The following is a 23,660-nucleotide window of genomic DNA, read 5'->3' on the forward strand; positions in this document are numbered from 1 at the left end:
TTTTGTTTTGTGGTTGATTTGGGAGGCTGGGATGTTTGTCACGACGCCACTAGCATATCCCAGTGAGAGCTTCAGTCGTGTTAGGTTTGTTAGGCATAATACACAGACAGAACGTAGCCTTGGTAACAGCTTCCCTGATTCTTTAACGTGCGCCAGTGTGTAGTTCAGCCGTACGGAACCCCGTTTAATGTGCCTCCAAAAGACGAGTGATTGTTTTACTGTCATTCATGACGTAAGGGTCTATACATAAACACAAGGCAAACCGCATTGGACCGTAAGTTCTGTATGAGATATTCATTTATGACGAAAGGGTTCATACATAAACATGAGATAAACCGCCTTGGGCCGTGATATAATACTGAGATAGTCATTGCTAACGGTAGAATCCATGTATATTGAGATAAACCGTCTTGGACCGTGATTTTACTGAAATGTTCATGTTTGATAATAGGATCCATGCATATTGAGATAAACCGTCTCGGACCGTGATTTTTACTGAGATTTGCATATATGACGCTAGGATCCATGCATATTGAGATAACCCGTCTTGGGTCGTGATTTTTACTGTCAGTTTCATATATGACGCTAGGATCTATGCATATTGAGATAAACCGTCTCGGACCGTGATTTTTACTGAGATTTTTATATATGACGCTAGGATCCATGCATATTGAGATAAACCGTCTCGGACCGTGATTTTTACTGAGATTTGCATATATGACGCTAGGATCTATGCATATTGAGATAAACCGTCTCGGACCGTGATTTTTACTGAGATTTGCATATATGACGCTAGGATCCATGCATATTGAGATAAACCTTCTTGGACCGTGATTTTTACTGAGATTTGCATATATGTCGCTAGGATCCATGCATATTGAGATAAACCGTCTTGGGTCGTGATTTTTACTGTCAGCTTCATATATGACGCTAGGATACATGCATATTGAGATAAACCGTCTTGGACCTTGATTTTTACTGTCAGTTTCATATATGACGCGAGGATCCATTCATATTGAGATAACCCGTCTTGGACCGTGATTTTTACTGAGATTTGCATATATGACGCTAGGATCCATGCATATTGAGATAAACCGTCTCGGACCGTGATTTTTACTGAGATTTGCATATATGACGCTAGGATCCATGCATATTGAGATAACCCGTCTTGGACCGTGATTTTTACTGAGATTTGCATATATGACGCTAGGATCCATGCATATTGAGATAACCCGTCTTGGACCGTGATTTTTACTGTCAGTTTCATATATGACGCTAGGATCTATGCATATTGAGATAAACCGTCTTGGACCGTGATTTTTACTGTCAGCTTCATATATGACGCCAGGATACATGCATATTGAGATAAACCGTCTTGGACCGTGATTTTTACTGTCAGTTTCATATATGACGCTAGGATCTATGCATAATGAGATAAACCTTCTTGGACCGTGATTTTTACTGTCAGCTTCATATATGACGCTAGGATCTATGCATATTGAGATAAACCGTCTTGGACCGTTAATTTTACTGAGATTTTTATATATGACGCTAGGATCTATGCATAATGAGATAAACCTTCTTGGACCGTGATTTTTACTGTCAGCTTCATATATGACGCCAGGATACATGCATATTGAGATAAACCGTCTTGGACCGTTAATTTTACTGAGATTTTTATATATGACGCTAGGATCTATGCATAATGAGATAAACCTTCTTGGACCGTGATTTTTACTGTCAGCTTCATATATGACGCCAGGATACATGCATATTGAGATAAACCGTCTTGGACCGTTAATTTTACTGAGATTTTTATATATGACGCTAGGATCTATGCATAATGAGATAAACCTTCTTGGACCGTGATTTTTACTGTCAAGTTTCATATATGACGCTAGGATCTATGCATAATGAGATAAACCTTCTTGGACCGTGATTTTTACTGTCAGCTTCATATATGACGCTAGGATCCATGCATATTGAGAAACTGTCTTGGACCGTAATTTCGACTGAGATTTGCATATATGACGCTAGGATCCATGCATATTGAGATAACCCGTCTTGGACCGTGATTTTTACTGAGATTTGCATATATGACGCTAGGATCCATGCATATTGAGATAACCCGTCTTGGACCGTGATTTTTACTGAGATTTGCATATATGACGCTAGGATCTATGCATATTGAGATAAACCGTCTCGGACCGTGATTTTTACTGAGATTTGCATATATGACGCTAGGATCCATGCATATTGAGATAAACCTTCTTGGACCGTGATTTTTACTGAGATTTGCATATATGTCGCTAGGATCCATGCATATTGAGATAAACCGTCTTGGGTCGTGATTTTTACTGTCAGCTTCATATATGACGCTAGGATACATGCATATTGAGATAAACCGTCTTGGACCTTGATTTTTACTGTCAGTTTCATATATGACGCGAGGATCCATTCATATTGAGATAACCCGTCTTGGACCGTGATTTTTACTGAGATTTGCATATATGACGCTAGGATCCATGCATATTGAGATAAACCGTCTCGGACCGTGATTTTTACTGAGATTTGCATATATGACGCTAGGATCCATGCATATTGAGATAACCCGTCTTGGACCGTGATTTTTACTGAGATTTGCATATATGACGCTAGGATCCATGCATATTGAGATAACCCGTCTTGGACCGTGATTTTTACTGTCAGTTTCATATATGACGCTAGGATCTATGCATATTGAGATAAACCGTCTTGGACCGTGATTTTTACTGTCAGCTTCATATATGACGCCAGGATACATGCATATTGAGATAAACCGTCTTGGACCGTGATTTTTACTGTCAGTTTCATATATGACGCTAGGATCTATGCATAATGAGATAAACCTTCTTGGACCGTGATTTTTACTGTCAGCTTCATATATGACGCTAGGATCTATGCATATTGAGATAAACCGTCTTGGACCGTTAATTTTACTGAGATTTTTATATATGACGCTAGGATCTATGCATAATGAGATAAACCTTCTTGGACCGTGATTTTTACTGTCAGCTTCATATATGACGCCAGGATACATGCATATTGAGATAAACCGTCTTGGACCGTTAATTTTACTGAGATTTTTATATATGACGCTAGGATCTATGCATAATGAGATAAACCTTCTTGGACCGTGATTTTTACTGTCAGCTTCATATATGACGCCAGGATACATGCATATTGAGATAAACCGTCTTGGACCGTTAATTTTACTGAGATTTTTATATATGACGCTAGGATCTATGCATAATGAGATAAACCTTCTTGGACCGTGATTTTTACTGTCAAGTTTCATATATGACGCTAGGATCTATGCATAATGAGATAAACCTTCTTGGACCGTGATTTTTACTGTCAGCTTCATATATGACGCTAGGATCCATGCATATTGAGAAACTGTCTTGGACCGTAATTTCGACTGAGATTTTCATGATTGACTCTAGGATCCATGCATATTGAGATAAACCGTCATGGACCGTGATTTCGACTGAGGTTTTCTTGATTGACGCTAGGATCCATGCATATTGAGATAAACAGACTTGAACCGCGAAATAACAAAGACTGTTTTGAGTAGTCCACTGTAACGGTGTTGAGCAGTGCCACTGGTTACAATATAGTCTGATTCAAGGCATACCATGGCCTCAAAGCCATTACGAAACACAAATCCAGAACTCGTGAAAATCTTTTAACTGATGATAGCATGAAAAAATTGAAAAATTTTGTTCAGGGGCGATCCTAATTCACCAGGTACATGTATCAAAATGTCCTCACTCTAAAAAGGTATAACACTTATTAAAATGTATCTATTGCACAAAGCAATTATTCAATGTGTATGAAAGAATGCAATCTAAGTTAAATTTAGTATGTTGTCCTCATACTGTACATTGTTCACAATGCCTCGTCAGTTGTAGATTTAAATTGATTATTAACGCACTAGAGCTCTCCGTATCATCATTGTGTTAAGTGGTAGATCAATTGTAAAGATGAGTGATTTAGGAAGATATGTTTATATCGGTGTGCCCAACTTAACGTCATGCAATCAGTAAAACGCTCCTTAAGTATGTATATAAAGTATGTATGTCAGGGGTGGATCCAGGATTCTATTTTAGATGGGGCGTAACTTCGGGGGCGCATAACCTTTTAACTTGCACCCCTTCCAAAGAACCAAAATTTACTTGGTTTAAAGTGTTGGGAGGGGTTCGGGAGTATTTAAACAATTTCTTGACCGAAATGGCGCATTTTGGACGTATCGTATTTTTCTCATATATTGAAACTTGGACGATTTTTATTATGTATTATTTTTTTGAATTTTTTTTGGTGGGGGGGGGGGGGGCACCCACCAAGGACCGCAAGTGTATGTATATATGTGTATATTTACGTCTCCAGCCATCTTGGAGGCTCCACCGATCCTAAAAAAAACAACAATTATTTAACGGTATAGCCTATAGGTGACAGTCCAATTACATGCCCTTGTAATCTATTCTTTTTTCAAAGGTTTGCGCTGTTTAACCGATAGCACAGAGCTCCATATCAACCACTCCGCATGAGAAAAAATATTAATGTACATGTATATTCAGTCATGATTCCCTTAGTGAGGTTCCACGAGTTGTATCGCCACGTTAAGTTCGAAAAGAGTATGTATTATCGTTAGAAATAGCAAATGTTTCTGATTTAAGACCCCACCCCACCGCTACCATTACCACCACTATTTCTCTAAAGAGGGACAAAATGTTTTGCATTTCTTATATGCTTTAAGTTGTAACGGTGTAGAATTTTTTGTAAAATGTGATGCAATACACTGCCACAAGGAGTGTCTCGAACTATGTATGAATAAAGTCCTATTACTGATTTTCTTGCCGTTCCCTGCGAGTTCGGCGCAAGTGGATTCGACTGTAGGGTATCAATAGATACATATGGTAAATATAACCGTCAGAAAGGGCAAGAAAAATGAATACTATATGGGATGGAATTTCAGTTTTCACCTATACAAAAATTGTAGGAATGCTTATCCATCTAATATAGACTCCGATTCGTTGATAAACCAATTAAATTTGGTAGAGGTAATGCACGTAAACACTCTCCAGTTGACTGTAACCTAGATTTTAACTCTCGCTATTCTTGTAGGTTTTCAAGAAATCTATAAAAACATAATTTAATAATAAGCAATGCAATGCAATTCGGAAAGACAATGCCAATAGATATCAGGTATGCCTACTTTATAGTAACAGTTTTATAACCGTTTTGCAGCAGACCGTTTTGACGGTATCCGTATATAACGGCAGCGTATTTTCAGAAAATTAAAAATGGCGTAAGGCGGAAGTGATCGAAAAATCGAAAAATATTGATTTTAAGGCAAAATTCTCTTCGTTTGATAGAATTTCCGACATTTTACTATGGGGAAAAGAAAGGTTGTTGACATTTGATAAGTTGATGCTAGAATCAAACTCGTTGGTTATTGTAAACATCGCAATCTCCTGGATGCTATTTTTCTTTTTAAATAAAATCTTTTTATCACCCATTTTAAACCTGCCTACGGCCTTATAATACACACCTTTTTATTATTACATAGATGAGAATGACTAGAACATTGATATGGACCTGCTGTCGTGTGACACCCCGTTATCATATGCTGTGACACAGTTCAGGGTTATTTGTTGAAGCTCCCACCGGGTCGGCGATCAGACCCATTCCCAAAGCCAAATTTACAATATATTTTTTCCCGTATCCACAAAAAATATCCCAATCCAAGCCACTTACATAAAATTGCCTACCAATATCTTGGACCAGAAATGGTACTACCAAAATACTGCATTTGCTTGTCCCCAGATTATATCGTTGAAAAAACAGTCTTGTTTAAAATTTGAAATTCCATAAATATGATTTATATCCTACTTTGACACCTGAGCCCTATTCCAAGCCCCAAGTCATTAATTGATATGCTCAAAATGATTTAACAAATAATGCTTGTTGATCTAACAGAAACTTACAGCCATTTATTGTGCATTTGTTCTGTAATCTATTACTGTTCTTATGCAAATAACCGCCAATCAACAACTATTTTCACACATTTGATTGTATAAGTTTTGTATCTTCATCCGAATTCACTGTCATTAGTTCTGCATTCAATAGAAGTGATTGCATACAGACCAGGACTCTAGTTGAATTCTTCAGTCAGGATTTGTACCGTATATGAAAATATCCTATTCAACCTAAATAGACATGGTAGATATATATATGTACATAACTGATGTTCATGTCACCGATTTTAATACATTCCCCATAGTTTTCTATGTTTGTCATAGGTTCTGATGATGTCAACTTTCAATGCCTGCATCCTCAATTTTCTTACCATCATTGAGGCCTTTTCTTTAAAATAACAGGTAGTGAACCATCTCCATCATCTTTTCCCAGATATTGCTGATATATTTTTTAAGTTTTACAATCTTAGTTTGTTTTTTTCTTCAGCGAGGGGCCACATCTTGTCAGGAGGACAGTGAGATGTCTGAAGAAGAAACCACACCTCGAGTAACACGCAGATCAGCAGGTACACACTTTTAATCAGGTCAAATAAAGCGCTGAAATTACACATTGTCCTAAGCCTAAAAGATATATATTTGAATTTAGGGCAACAGTCTCAAATATAATGACTTGCCTTAATTAATGCACAGTGATTGTCTGTCTATGAAAACAGGGATTTTTTTCGGCAATTTTTATAGCCGGTATTAGGTCATGTTCCCAATGGCAAAAAGTATATCTTTTTCCCAATTTCTGAATAAAATTCCCAATCTTGAGTTCTAAAACTTCAAAAGAAAATAAGAATAAAAGACGATAGAAATATAAACAAAACAGTTATTTCCCCTACATTGCAAGCGTATATTGACTGAGACATACAATGATGTAATATCCGCGTCATAGTGAAAGGTGGATTTTCATTGGTTGAACTATACTTTTTATCCAATCAGATAGCATGTAACAAATTAAGAGTTAAAAACTTTGTGTTAAAAACGTGTCATTGTCAACAAAAGGATTGTGCGCCCGGTTAGCTCATTCAGTAGAGCGTTGGACTCTGAATTGGACAACCCGGGTTCGATTTCCGGGCGGACCAGGTCACTTCTGTTGTGATTGGTTATGAAATCCTTTCTACGACCATTCGCACTGTACCTCTGCCATGGCCTGCAGAGGTGAAGGCACCTAGTACTGGTTCTGCCCAGGATAGGTGTGTGGTGGTTAAACTGTCACTCTGGGACCCTTCAATGTGCTCACGCCGGGACCCGGAGTATAAACTACTAACACCACCACCAACAAAAGGATTAATAATTTAAAGGTGACAGTAAATTATTCGCTGCAGGAGGGGATTAAAATAACTAATAGACAATGCTGTTCTTTGTCATGCTTCACCTACATGTTTACATACATGACATCGACCTTCATTGCCAATATCGGTAAATGACAGAACTGAGAAGTGAAACTGAAAGTAGACAACTGGGTGAAATAAAGTATTTATTTATTATAATGATGGTGTATTTACTTTTTGATGAATGCCGAAGGAAACATGTTGATGAAATTTTACAAAATTCATTCATTTGTTTTTTGATCAATTGCAAACAAGTCCGACTATTTGGAAATTGGAATAAATTAAAAATATTGATATATTCATTACATTCTCTCAATGAGTCTGAAAGTCATCTTTTTTAATAGACAGCAGATTTTCTATCCAATTTAAGAGGAAGATAAGCCCATTAAATTGTCTCTGAAATTTTTAAGAACTTGTTAATCAAACAATTGACTATTTCAAAGAGTTAAAACAAGGGATTAAACAATGTAAGGTGTTAACAGGGTCAGTGTACATGTATATTATGATGAAAATACCAATGTTATTCATTATAGTATTATATAAATTATATCCTTTGTAATTATTTATGAAAATTTTCCCAATTTTGCCAAGATTGACGCGAAAATTTCCAATCTCACGGGTATAGGTTATATTCCTAAATAACTGGAAAAAAAACCTGGAAAACATTGGAAAAACATGTGATTGTCCATATTAAATTACTTGACCTTTTACAAACATCTTTGGTGGCTTGTCTTTCTGGTATTAACCCACCAAATGATCTAGGGTTTTAGTCCGGAGCTGCAAAAAAGGGCAGGGTTAATGGAGAAAAGGGTATGGTGTATAGAGAAGTAGAGAACTTAAATTATGAATTTGACTGAAAATAGCAATTGTCCAAATATGTAATGTTTGTGTGTTTATATAAAACATACAAACATTACAACATATAAAGTTATTTGACACTCTTTTAAAAGCATTTCCTTCTATGAAGGCAGAAGGGTACCCATGCTAGTCTCCATGAGAAGAGAAGGTTGCTAACAAAAAAGGGCATGGTACAGCACCCTTCCATAACTCATTAGCTAAAATGCTTCATAAATCATGTTTAAGACTTAGCCAATTTGCTATTTTTAGGAATTTCGATGTCTGATCTTCATCATCATATTCATAATGGTCACTTTATTATTTATATCTCTAATCAATCTTTTTTGACTTGGCAGGTGCTGGTGGTAGCGCTGTGTCAGCTGTGCCAGGAAAGAGGAGGAAGCTATCAGAGTCTGCAAACAATGCCGAGTCTGAGTCTGAATCAGAGGCGGAGGAGGACTTGTCAGTGACGCCGAGGACCACAAGGTCCAAGGCTAAAGACTCCCCTACAGCGGATAAATCAAAGGACAACAAAAAACCTGTGAAAACACTAGAGGGTGTGGCTGAATCTGATACAACAAAAAACAGATCTGTGGATAAAGTTGACAGTGATACTGATGAAAGTAAGGGCAAAACAAAGACCAAATCAGGAGCAAAAGAAAAAGCTAGTGATAAGAATTCCAATGATAGTGAAAGACCCAAAGGTAAATTGGGGAAGAACTCAAAAAGTGGTAAAGGCGGGAAGGCTGGTAAGGGGAAATCCAAACACAAGCCCGGGAAAACTGTGGAGGAAAATGAGGCGGATGAAGACTCACCGCTGTCTGTATGGGGAGAGAAGAGGCCTACACCATCCATGGACTACAATGAGACAAATGCCAAATGTCCACTACCTGGCTGTGACTCTAGAGGTATTTCAAATAAAAAGCAATTTGAATCTTACTGTCTAAACAATAAGAACATGAAGCAAATACGGTCGGTTTACACAGTAAGATTCAAATTTCAATTCATATTTTAAAGTTAACTACTGGTAGGTCTTGTTGTGCTTTTATATTATTTTGAAGTATCCAAATATTTATAATTTATTCATATTATGAATGTTTTTAATTGTGGGTTAAGCTAAGTTAAAGATGTACATTGTCAATTCGTCATTTAATGTTTTCTGTCTACCATATGAAATGTTTTTATGCTGATAACAGTTAAGAACTCATAAGCCTTAAATATTTTCCTCAGATCATTAGAATAATGACATTATGGTTATTGTCTATTCAATACAAAACAATTCATAGGGATATGAAGTTATTTAAATTAGTTCAATGGTTAAAGTTTACAATGAAATTGTACAATTACGCAGTTTTCCCACCTGTGGTCTCAAAATAATAGAGTTTTAGGTAAAGTGTTAAAGTGAAATACCTGCCTTTCTCCCCATTAGCACCCTGTCCCTTTTCTGCAGCACCCTGTCCTTTTCAAAACCTGGCTAACCCTCAAAAAATAATAGCCGTTTGCTTGACACTTTAAGTTTACCGTATTATTCGCAGGCCATCTGACTGGGAAACACGAGAGCCATCGGACGTTGTCTGCCTGCCCCCTCTACCATAACACCACTGCTGATGAGTGCAAGGTAATTACCGATCCTGTACGAAAACTACATGTAGTTTATCATAAATGGCTTGTTCATCCAAAAGACTAAATTCGATGACTGGTCAAAACCTATTGACTCGATATTGCTTGGTTCGATTTCCTGGTTGGCTCAAACTGGATGTTAACGATTTATTTTTACCCAATGTGTGCATTCCGTCTTGGCTTAAAGTGACACTCTTATTCTAAATCAATACATACACATGTATAACAAATATAAATTTTGACTGATAAACATTTAACTACTTACTAAATAGTGCATTTATGGAAAATATTAATAACTGAGAACAAGATTGTAACCATGTATTTAAAAGCAGAAACCGCAAAAATATTAAATGATTGGTGAATGCTAAAAGATTTACTGTGATTAACTTATATAGTCGCGCATAAGGTAGAAATACTGTGTATAATGCTCATTTCTTTCAAATTAAACTCTGTATCCTTCATTAGAACCATTGTTTTCGACATTTATTCATCCTTTTTGGAATATTAAAACAATATTATTAATTGTGTAAAATCTTAGTTTGGAGTAAGAATGCATCTTTAATAAATATTGAAGTATTCAAGGCTTGAAGTATTTTGGCCGGTCTCTGAGATATCAAGCCAACAGGTTTTGACTGTATATTGTTAGGCCTATGTGGTGCTCTCTGCTAATGTACTGTTATGTAGGATTTGAATTACAACACTCGAGAGCAAATAGTTTAAGAAACTCACCACAACAATTGAAGAATACAAATGTAGTGGAGACTGGGTCAAATTCAATATTCAAATTATATAACTTAAAAGCTGTCTCAGTCATACAGCAGCACACAAAAGTGACAAGAGTTGTGCCTGAGTTAAATAAACAGTGGGTTTTTTTCACCTTTAAATGGATTGTGGGGGGGCCCTTTGATAAGGCAAAAAGCATTGTTTTGGCAAAAAGAGGGAAAATATTAAAATGATTTATATAATGCACAACTTTTTTCCAAATTGATTATTCAACATACCAATCAACATATTCATGAATAGCACTATATTTGCCAAATGTTAAGAGGTAAATAAATGCTCCTCTGATTTTTTTTTTAAATAAGGATTATTTCCTGGGTAGGGGGAAAATATATACTTTTCAAGGAAGCAACAGAAAACACACTGAAAAAGACTTTGAATAAATACATTCGTTTTCACAGAAAAATCACAGGTCAGGTTAACTGGTTTAATTGTTTCAGAATCGTTATGATGACCGACAGAAGGGTGTCGAGGATCGGCAGGCATTTATAAATGGACTGACAGACAGAAAAGGGCTGAGAAAGCAGGTAGAACAATTTTACATGGTAATAACAATGTACATGTAAAAAGATATAAAAGATACTGTCGTAGGGATTTAGGGTAAAGGAGATATGGAACTGTATTGCATTGTCCTTTTTTGGTATCATCCTTCTGCCAACATGGAGACCAGCATGATTGTGCATTTTTCTGTCTTCATAGAATAAAATCAGTTCAGATAGTCCTTTAATATTTTAATAAACCTTAAAATGTTATGATAAACTAAATTAAATATTAACTTCTTAACATATTTATACTTAATATAACTTCAATTAAGCCCAATAGATATGTACCTTAAAGCTGCACTTTCACAGATTGACAGTTTTGTCTTTTCCTTTATATTTGTCTCAAATCAGCTGATTTTGTCATCAATGCTTTCAATTCAGTCATTTAAGAACACTCACAAAACTGCCTCAATACACATTTTTTAAAACGATAGTAAAGCATTTAGCCATAAAACATCAATTTTCGAGCGGAAATATAAACAACTCTGATCTGCTCTTTTGTCAGCAGTCTTATTTCACTGTTTTCCGGACATTTATGCAAAAAAGGCAAATGACCAAGTTTCAATACAAAAAAAAAAAAGTTGTCAAATCAGTCAATCAGTGACAGTACAGATTTAATACTTAAAGCAAGAATAACCTTTTATTGGGACATTCCAGCATGCCAATGATGATCAAAAAGTGCGGAAAGACGCGATTGTGAAGGCACGCAGTGAGGTTCCTGAGATTACGGAGGAATTGATCAAAGAGCATCATGAACACACTCAGAAATATGAGAAATCTCGACAGCCTGTCCTGAAGGGGCTCGCGTCCAAGTTTGACCTAAAGCTGTTCCAGGACGCCCAAGCTAGAGCTTGTGAACAAAGGGTAGGAAAAGGAGGATGTCTTTTTATGCTCCTGACTGAGGGCATGTACATGTAGTAGTCATATAATGCTAACATGGTTGGGTGAGAGGGCAGTAACTGATGTTGGCAAAATTCATGGCCCAATCCCTTTGCATGCTTGATTTTATAATGTCGGTTTATATATTGTGTTAAAATTTGCATTGATATTCTCAGTGTCAAATGTATTTTCATGCAATAAAATATTATTAAATCAAAATCATGGTTGGGTGGTGCCTGCTTGCATGTATGCCCAGAGCATATAAGTGTCCTCTGGTGCTTTGTAAGTGCCCTGGGTTTATGCTTCCCTTGGTGTGTGCAAATGCTTGTGTCTGATAAGGCCAACTTCTTAGAATTTCTTAGAAAAGTAGAAGAATAAGGGCTCAACTTGATGCAATTGTAATACTTTCGGTATATTTATAGGACAGTTGATGGAGTAAGAAAGCTACATGTATCCTAAGATTATCACTTACAAAACAGTCATACAACATGTACATGTTGGAATTAAATTGTTTCCATCCACATTAGGAGCATGAGATGAGCGTCCACTACGAGCGGTTTGACAACCAGGAGTACCGGATACGTCAGCTGGAGATCGGGCGTTACGAGATTTCCACTTGGTACTCGAGCCCATATCCAGATGAGTACGCCCGCCTGCCCAAGATCTACCTGTGCGAGTTCTGTCTAAAGTACATGAAGACGGCAACCATTCTCCGCAGACATGTGGTATGTCAGAAGTTTACTTTGGGTTGGATAATGTTCAAGTTTTTTTGAGGATTTACAGTTATCTGCCGTTAAATCCCTAGTTTAAAGCATTATAAAAAATCCTTTTGCTGTATTTCAAGATTGCTTTTTTTACAGAATAATACTCAATCTTTGTATGTTTATTTGCTTGGCTTGAAACTATTCAAAAAAAAGGTCTGTGCATGTATAATAGTATAAATCACCAATGTCATTGACTCTATTAAGTTAAAAATATTTGTCAACAAATTTTGTACATCAGTTGTGTTGTTACAGGCGAAGTGTGTATGGAGACATCCACCGGGTGATGAAATCTACAGGAAAAACAACATATCCATGTTTGAAGTAGATGGCAAGAAGAACAAGGTAATCTACAAGGTTATCATGGAACTGGAAAGGCCCCAATTATTAGAAAATTCTTGAGCATAACAAGACTTAGTATCTTATTTAAATTAACCAAGTTACTTAAACTTGACTTTACAAAAATATTTGATTGTGGTAGTCATAAAAATGATTTTTGTTTACAGTTTATAAAAATATTTTTGTTTAAGCCTTAACATTTTTCAAAATGCAAATATTACACAAATTATAGGCAAACATAAAAAGACCTTGAAAGGCTAAATGACTTAAGATCGCTTGAGAAATTATAGCAGGATGTGTGGTTTGGCGTCATTTTAAAGTTATTAAGATTGGAGTACTTATTAGGACCTGTAAGTAGTTGTCAAAGAGTTCTCAATATAGATATCCAATGGAACCGTTAACCATATACCATACCAGAGGGTAAATGTATCACAATTTATTTCATACATATTAAAATTTCTGTCTGATATATTGCATGATAAAAAATAACACTTGAAAACTGGATTAAAGTCTGTATGGGGAATGTCAGTCACTTAACTCCCTTAGCTTATGGAGCGCTCCATTGGCGGTGCTACGGTCAAGTAGGTCCCAACCTCTATTGTTTTTACAATAATGTCTTTAAAGTTTAATACTTTATCGTTAAGTCAGCATCAGACAGAGCTAAGGCAACATACTGCATTTTCTGATTCGTATCACATAGAAGCCTAGATCCTATGCGCAGATCTACTACGCAATCCTATGAGAAGGAAGTAGGAAGCTTGTCATCAAATTTAAATGCTTTTGTGAGGAAAAGTATTGTAATTTTTATTTTAAAGATGGTTTTAAGGTATAAAAGCAATACTACAAGTATGTTAGTTACTTGATCTGTGTGATTGTATCACTTCTTGTTGCTTGTGAAAAAATACATTGCACTCGACTTTCCATCTCAGGCAATATAAACTTAACGCAAGCAACTAGAAGTGAAACAACCCCACAAATCAACCGACTACTATAACAGGGATGTGATGTTATTGCTTCAGGGACCAAAAAGATATTAGAAAAAAACAAAACTTTTTTTCGCTAAATTGAAAAAGTTAACTGGTTGCTTTTGGTTGTTTCTTTATTGGTTGTTAGTATTGACACTCTAGTTTGCTTCAAACTTGAAGTAAAGAAGCCCTCAACAGGGCTCCTGCAATGCCAGTTATGCTTCAGTGGCAGAGTGTTTCACCTACTTTGACCCCCATACAGGACCCCCAAAATGGATCTCAAGATGGTTTCAGCCCTTCAGCTGCCTAGTCAATCACAACCTTGCATAATATTCCCTGTATATTGCAGGTGTACTGTCAGAACCTGTGTCTGCTGGCAAAGCTGTTCCTGGACCACAAGACCCTGTATTTTGACGTGGAGCCCTTCCTCTTCTATGTGATGACAGAGAATGATACACACGGCTGTCACATCCTCGGATACTTCTCAAAGGTACGACATGAGGGATTCTTCATGGAAAAAGGAAAAGAGTTAAAGAACATGTACATATTAATGACAGGGAACATTTAAAAAATGTTACTTGTAAAGAAAAATGCATGACGCATTTCTTGTCTAGGTAGTTTTTAACGATTAGAATCACAATTAGTGTCCTTTTTATTTGTTTATTCATCACATTTATTACCTTGTCTTTTGTCACTAGGCGATACACTGAATGTTGGACATAACTTGTAAAGATATGCAAATGAAGCTTTGTTCAAATGTTTACAAGAAAACATAAATGTTTGAAATAGGTTTACGTCATTTCTTGAGTTATGTTCACTGGTGAACTACATGTAAGTGCAATAGACAGGCTTTAGAAGGAAGATAAAGGTATAAAAGAAGTGACTACTCAGGGTAACACGCTGTATGTTAAATGATAAAGCTGCTATCTGAAAATGCTGAACAGGTATAATATTTGTATAGTGTGGAGTTTTGATAGCGAATGAGAGGTTAAGTGTTTATAGTAAGAAAACAGTTTTTTGGAACAATTCTGTGTTTAAATCTTAAAAGAATATACTGTTAACTTTGTAGTCTACTTTCCTGCACAAAAATGGTTGTCGCATTGCCTGTCTGAATAGTGTTCACGTTTTAAGGTTAAAATCCTGAAAGTACATCACATTAAAAAAAAAAATTTTGCTAATTTTTTAACATTTTATATCTCAAGTTTTTACTAATACTAATCATCACCTACTCGGTAATGGTAACTGTATAGAATAAAAAAGGTATGTTACCTTAAGCATCCAATGGTAGCACTTTTGTAAATGACTGTAATACCTGAACATTAGTACTGTACACTGACTGATTAAAAAGACCTGTACATTAGTACTGTATACCTACTGGTTAATAATACCTGTACATTAGTACTGTACACCTGCCGATTATTAATTACTGACATGAGTACTGTACATTGACTGATTATTATTACCTGTACATTAGTACTGTACACCTGCCGATTATTAATACTTGTACATTAGTACTGTATATTGACTGATTATTATTACCTGTACATAAGTACTGTACACCTGCCGATTATTAATACTTGTACATTAGTACTGTACATTGACTGATTATTATTACCTGTACATTAGTACTGTACACCTGCCGATTATTAATACTTGTACATTAGTACTGTACATTGACTGATTATTATTACCTGTACATTAGTACTGTTCACCTGCCGATTATTAATACTTGTACATTAGTACTGTACATTGACTGATTATTATTACCTGTACATTAGTACTGTACACCTGCCGATTATTAATTACTGACATGAGTACTGTACATTGACTGATTATTATTACCTGTACATAAGTACTGTACACCTGCCGATTATTAATACTTGTACATTAGTACTGTACATTGACTGATTATTATTACCTGTACATAAGTACTGTACACCTGCCGATTATTAATACTTGTACATTAGAACTGTATATTGACTGATTATTATTACCTGTACATAAGTACTGTACACCTGCCGATTATTAATACTTGTACATTAGTACTGTATATTGACTGATTATTATTACCTGTACATTAGTACTGTACACCTGCCGATTATTAATACTTGTACATTAGTACTGTACATTGACTGATTATTAATACCTGTACGTTAGTACTGTACACCTGCCGATTATTAATACTTGTACATTAGTACTGTACATTGACTGATTATTATTACCTGTACATTAGTACTGTACACCTGCCGATTATTAATACTTGTACGTTAGTACTGTACACCTTCAGATTTTTAATACTTGTACATTAGTACTGTACACCTTCAGATTTTTAATACCTGTACATTAGTACTGTACACTGACTGTTTTTTTCTACTTTCAGGAGAAGAATTCCTTCCTGAACTACAATGTGTCATGTATTCTTACCTTACCCCAGTACATGCGGAAGGGCTATGGCAAGATGTTGATTGACTTCAGTAAGTTACTTATACTCCTATGTTTAACTTTATATTTTCACTTCACCTCTGTTAGATTAAAGATTGGAAGCTTAATGGATGCTTTTGTACTTTTAAAAAGAAAAAGATAAGCATTTTGGTCAGAACCTTTAAAGATGCACTATTACTCCCAAATAAGATCTACCATATTTAATACAGTTGTTTTAATTTACGAAAAGTGATCGATAAATGTAGAAAACAATGGTTCTTATGAAGGATACTATGTTTAATTTGAAAGAAATGTGCAGAAAACACGGTATTTCTACCTTATGAAACAATAGTTGATCACAGTAAATCTTTTAGCATTCACCAATCATTTAAAAAAAATGCATTTTCAGCTATTAAATACACAGTTACAATGGTGTTATCAGTAATCAATATTTTGCATATTTGTATTATTTTAGTAAGAAGTTAAAGGTTTATCGCTCAAATATGTTTGTTATACATGTGTTTGTATTGATTTTGAATAAGAGTGTTACTTTAATAACAAACAAACTCTGGTGCATTGCAGTTAGAAGCAAAATAGAATAAAAAAATCCTGCTTTAGCTGCACAAATAATGTTTCAGCTGAGTTTTTATCTAAAATTTAAGATATTGACAATCAATTGTTAATTCGATGGCACCATTTAAAAATGCCGAACTTACATTTTTGTATTTCTTCAGGAGATACAAAAAACAATATAAAATGTCATATACAATGACATGTAGGTTTGGGTTTTTCGGCAACTTCTACTGACCAGTAAACTCAATTTCTATTGGCTGTTAAGTCCGGTGTTTTCAGAAAAGGCGGCAAACTAAAATATGTTAATAAAAAGATGGAAACTCCGAAATAGCAAAAAATGTAGGTTCGGCTTTTTTAAATGGTGCCATCATTAAATATGCTTGTCCAAACCCATGTTGAAAAACACCTTTGTTTGACCTGCAGGTTACCTGTTGAGCAAGGCGGAGAGCAAGATTGGTTCCCCAGAGCGCCCCCTGTCTGACCTTGGCCTGCTTAGTTACCGTAGTTACTGGAAGGAGGTTCTCCTTGAGTACCTGCACAAGTACAGCGGGGCAGAGTTCTGCATCAAAGGTAGGATGAGGTGCCGGTAATACAAATAGTGTGTTATCAATCTAAGGCACGTAGAGGGTAACTGTTTGTTTTAGTGTTAGATCATAATATTTCTCACTCTAGTCACTTTTGTTGTTTATGAGGTGAAATATATTACTATCTTACACTGATACAAACATTTTTTTTTTAATTATATACCTTTAATAGGAATTAAACATGATTTAATTACACTATAAAAGAAAAACGCACCAATTTGTATGCACACGTATCGTCATTTCATTAATTTCAGAAATGTCGTCATTGAAATTGTGTCCCAGTCTGTGGGCGCTGATGTTGATTTGGAACTAATTTTAATCAGTGAAAAATATCAAGTTATCAATATATTTTTGTAGTGTCAGACATAAAGCCATTATCAGGTGTAGTTATGTGGGGATATAGCTTGAATGTTTTGTTGTTTTATATTTATGCTTTGTATTGCTAAATTCTGTACTAAACATCAAAAATACGACATGTATTTTTGATGTTTAGTACAGAATTTAGCAATACAAAGCATAAATATAAAACAACAAAACATTCAAGCTATATCCCCACATAACTACACCTGATAATGGCTTTATGTCTGACACTACAAAAATATATTGATAACTTGATATTTTTCACTGATTATATGTGTTCTGACACAATGACTCACCTATTTACATTTGTGTATTGCCAGATGTAAGCCAGGAGACAGCCATCAATGCTAACGACATCGTGAGCACGCTACAGGCCCTTGGCATGCTGAAATACTGGAAGGGAAAACATCTCGTACTGAAACGACAGGTACCGTTAAGTTAATTCTATATTTATTTTTTAAGTTTGATTGTGTAGAAAAGTGGTCTTAAAGCTTAAGTTATTAAGCTGAAGTTTGTTTTCTGGGTAGAAACATCTGTTCTAGCCCCAAATTCTTGAAAACTCTTCAGTATAACAAGCTGAAGTAAGCTTAATTTCATTTAGACAAATTACCTACTTTAAAGCTGCACTCTCACAGATTGAACGTTTTGACAACTTCCTTATTTTTTGTCTTGAAACGAACAAATTTTTGCATAAATATCTGCAAACCAGTGATAAAAGACTGTTGACAAAAGATCAGATCGCAGCTTTACATATCTCCGTCTCAAAATTGATGTTTTATTCATTTTTTTTAAACCGTTTTTTAGCATCAAGATAATTTTCTATAAAAGTTACAAACTCTTCAAAATGAGAGCAGTTATACCAAAACAAAAATTGTGTTCTAAGCTTGATTCTGGTAGATGATACTTAAGATTGTTCCAGAAATTTGGGCCCTGGTGTCAATATTCTATTCATTGTTCTTTGTTTGTAATTACGGACAATGAATTTGGTTATACTATTTTGAAAGCAAAATTCAAAAACCTGAGTCATGTGGTTTACTATGGTAACACTATACTTTCTAGTGACTGATTTAAGTATTTAACAAAAATGGTATCAAATTTCGTCACAATGAGGATGATTATAAGTGGGTTTTGTAAGAAACATGATATCATACTGCAGATATCAATGACAGAGATGATGTTATATATATCATAGTGTAGTTAAGGTTCAATTTATAGCAATTTCTTAAAGCTCAATGGTGAAAAAGTTGAAAGCTTAAAAAATTATGTTGAGTCTGTTTCCTTAAATATTTAGTACTGATGTCTAGTTTGAGAGGCCATGATAGGGCTTATGCGAGTGGGGATTGAACCAACAACCATGGTATTTAGAGCCAGAAACCTATACCATTAGACCACTCTTACCACAGTCGGGATCAAACCCTTAATCTCTTTGGTGAGAGATGGACACCTGTACCACAACACAGCTCTCACCCTGGTAGGGATTGAACGAACAACCTCTTGGATGGTAGGTAGGTGGACACCTGTACCACTAGACCACCCTAACCATGATGGGGATCAAACCCATAATCTCTTTGGTGTGAGATGGACACCTGTACCACTCCAACCCTTTAGTGTAGTTTTGGCTACAAACTTGTGCATGGGATAGCTATTGCATAGGAAGTATTTTCATCTTTGCCTTCTGACATTGTTACTGTTTGTTTTCTACAGGATCTGATCGATGATTATCTGGCAAGACGGGCGAAGCGTCCAGCAGACCACAGGGACATTGACTCCACCCACCTGAAGTGGACCCCCCACAACAAGCGTCTCGCCCAACCTACCAGTCAGCCTGCATAGAGAGGGGGATTGGACATTATTGTCTGGCAAGAGGGGGGCATCAAACACTGTGAAAGTTGATTGCAGACTTCAAGTTTCGGAAATTTTGTTTTACAAGTTATTCCTTGGGAAGAAAATTGGCAATCATATAAGCTATGTTCTCTGTTGGACAGTTTCTGGACTCGCATAAATCCGGATAATAGGGCATACGTGTACATGTACTTATACTGATGTAGATATTTATAGACTTGGTGTAATCTGAACAAATTCAGGTATAGCTCGTAAAAAAATACAGAATGGCTTATAAGCTTCAAAGGATGGAGTGGTGTTTCACAAATCACATGAATTCTATAAAGGAGATTTACATAGACAATGAAATGTTGGATTTACATTACTATGTCATTCCTTTATGATGAACTTATAAAATAGAAAGGATACTGTTCAGTTGTTAAAATGTTGTTTAATAGCCTAAGCTGTACAGAAATATCATGTCTGACATAATAATCACTTAATCAGTGCTCCAGCCAGGATATTAAAATGACAGGATGCTAGGTCAAAAAGGGCACTTGATGCACATTGAATGAGCTGTAATGGGGCACTTTGAAAGGCTTATGTTCAATTGATATTGTACACATGTGTTGTAACTACTTTCAATACTAATAGTTTGTTATGAATACTTTAGCTGTTATCTTTACTTATTAAAGTGTCAAAATTATGCATATTTATTATTTTTTTATTTTATCTGAAAATTGACCCATGTCAAACAAAGTTAAGTAAAAAGGCAGCAGGATGCTGGAAAAGGGCAGCGAGAAGCCCCACTCTGCTATTTAGGCCTAGGTGGAGCACTGATGTCATTTATGGAGATGTATGTCAAGTGATTAAGATGGATTTGACCAATGATATGATTCTTGAAAAGGAAAGAAATTATTATGTGTAGATTGCAAGATGTGTTATCTGTTCGAATTGAATCTGAGAAATTAATGTCTATTTACTATAATATGATTATTGGTAATTACAGTAATTTCAATACAAGGCTACCATTAAAGAAAGATTTAAAGTAACTATATTTCTTACTAGAAATGGGATTCAACTTCCAAAATTTGGTCCTCGGCAGTAAAGAAACTTCCAACAATTAAAATCAAACTTCCTTGTTCAAACTTCCTTGACAAAGTAATATTAATGCCACACCTTAAAAAAGGGTTGAACTAAAATAAAATTATTTGAATATAATTATGTTGAGTCGGCATTGTTTAGTAGATGATTATTTTATTTTTCATCAGAATAATTGTACAATAATGGCTATGGAGAAATATTTAGTGTTAGGGAGACTTAAACTTCCAAAACTGATGGCAAGTAAGTTCCCGTTTACAATATCAAACTCTTAATGGATGTCCTGTCAATAGATCATCAAGGATTGTAGATGCACTAAGCAACATTAGCATGATGTCTTTGAAATGTCTGTTTACCTGTATGTTAATGAGTAAACTAAACATTCTTTTCTCGTGACCAAACCAATTGGGAACAGAACAATTTTAAACAAAACAGAAGCAACGAAATCTGCTTTTCATTGCTTTCCATTAGTTTTATCTTAACTATTTTTTAAAATTATGCAACGTTTTGTTGTGTGATTGTTACATATTTTTGTTTGTTTTATGCTAAAATTTTACAGAAATGTCATTTTATATTGCATTAATTGAAAATTTGTGTGTAAAAACATAATGTTGTGACATCATTTTGATGACATCAATTTAAAACAATTCTGAACAGCATAGTAAACCATACCCCACTTTTCATAAAAAATACTGGAAAAAAAGTCTTAACAAGAGCTGTGAAAATAACAATTTTGATACTTTTACTACAGTGACAATAACAACAGTGAAAATAACTTGATATTTCACTAAAATGCATAAATGAATATACATTTCTTGTATATATGCTCTTGTAAACTTAAAGTAAACCTGGTGCATTTAGAATAATTCAAATATGTACGAACAAGGCAGAAATCTTATTGGATAAATCAATGATGATACAATTTCATTGTCTTTTGATAAAAAAATACATTAGTGCTGTCAAGATTTATGACATTATTGATATGATGCTGAAATAGGATAACGATTGCCTTGAATAATTACCTACCTAAGTTAAACAAAAGATTATTTTGAGACTTGAATATATCAACATGTAATTGTTTTAATGGGTTATCATATGACTAGAAAATCTCTTAATTGGTTTGACAATTATGATGAGTTAAATAAGGGTTGTTCCCTTTCATGTTATTCATCATGTAATAAAAGTGTTAAAAATAAAAGGGAAATTTGCTTCCTTACTACTGTCATTTTTGTATGCATTGTATATTGAAATGATTACTGTATCAATTACCATTATAAGAGAATAAACAAACTTTACCAAAGCAAGTCATTACTAAGAACATAAATAAACTTTACCATGGCAAGTCATTGCTAAGAACATAAATAAACTTTACCATGGCAAGTCATTGCTAAGAACATAAATAAACTTGACCATGGCAAGTCATTGCTAAGAACATAAATAAACTTTAAGAGAGCAAGTCATTGCTAAGAACATAAATAAACTTTAAGAGAGCAAGTCATTGCTAAGAACATAAATAAACTTTACCAAAGCAAGTCATTGCTAAGAACATAGATAAACTTGACCAAAGCAAGTCATTGCTTAGAACATAGATACACTTGACCAAAGCAAGTCATTGCTAAGAACATGGATAAACTTTACCAAAGCAAGTCATTGCTAAAAACATTGATAAACTTTACCAAAGCAAGTCATTGCTAAAAACATTGATAAACTTTACCAAAGCAAGTCATTGCTAAGAACATAGATAAACTTTACCAAAGCAAGTCATTGCTAAGAACATAGATAAACTTTACCAAAGCAAGTCATTGCTAAGAACATAAATAAACATTACCGTTGCCAATCATGTCTAAGAACATAAATACGCATAACCAACGCAAGAAGCAAAACTATTGTTGTATTTTCTGAATTCCATGTTCAGATATTCATATGTATATCAGTATGTTATGCTTTCCAGCTGTTTCTATTTTCCATTAAATCATGTACTTTTTGAAAAACAACAAACTAATAGAAAAGATCCTTCCATCATACTGCACCTGGTGGTGTCATCCAAGTGTGTTCTTCGTCTTTGTTTTATTTATTTGTTACAATTTCCTCCTCCAATGTTGTTTTTCACTCATTCAAATAAAATGTTGAAGTCTTTCCTGTCTTTATTATGATTTATATATTCCTTTTATACGCTTCTTTCAACCACATTATCAGCGGGTTGCGTAATTGTTGTATACCATGTTGTCAAGGACAATGTTGAATAAATAGCGTGCTGTATAAGTGCACAACATAATAGCATGTTAGTTATTGAACGGTTAAGCTCCTCCTATTTGTTACCACTCCGGTATAGGAGTTTATATATTGTATAGATGAAAACAAAGAGAACCCTATTGGTATAAGACTTGTTATTGGACGTAAATTCTGGCTATCAACCAAATCACGAGGGTTGTGGGTGACGAAACTGATTGTATCATGTTGTCAATGACAACGTGCAGTAACTACCGTGCAAAATAACGGGGATGCTATTGTTCGGGATTAAAACTGAAATATGGATTGAAAGCTTTCAATTTCAGACTTGTACTGTTGTGGTTTTTTGCTCACTGAGCACACACTGCTCAGCGTGAGATTTTGTGACAGGGTGATTTGTTCGTCATCCGTCGCCCGTCCGTCGACAACATTTTCCTTCAAACAGCTCCTCC

General features: G+C 35.1%; 1 protein-coding gene across 1 annotated transcript; it reads left to right on the plus strand.

Moving 5' to 3' along the window:
• The first annotated feature begins 5,328 nt into the window (after window positions 1-5,328).
• Window positions 5,329-23,115, plus strand: LOC128211632 (histone acetyltransferase KAT7-like). Its single transcript, XM_052916619.1, has 13 exons — window positions 5,329-5,450; window positions 6,508-6,586; window positions 8,590-9,141; window positions 9,769-9,851; window positions 11,074-11,160; window positions 11,833-12,039; window positions 12,582-12,779; window positions 13,071-13,160; window positions 14,469-14,609; window positions 16,500-16,593; window positions 17,537-17,683; window positions 18,378-18,484; window positions 19,762-23,115. The coding sequence occupies exons 1-13, from the start codon at window positions 5,436-5,438 to the stop codon at window positions 19,888-19,890; spliced, it is 1,929 nt and encodes a 642-aa protein (XP_052772579.1). The 5' UTR covers window positions 5,329-5,435; the 3' UTR covers window positions 19,891-23,115.
• Window positions 23,116-23,660: the final 545 nt, after the last annotated feature.

This window comes from Mya arenaria, chromosome 12 (assembly GCF_026914265.1).
Source record: "Mya arenaria isolate MELC-2E11 chromosome 12, ASM2691426v1".
Lineage (NCBI taxonomy): Eukaryota > Metazoa > Mollusca > Bivalvia > Myida > Myidae > Mya > Mya arenaria.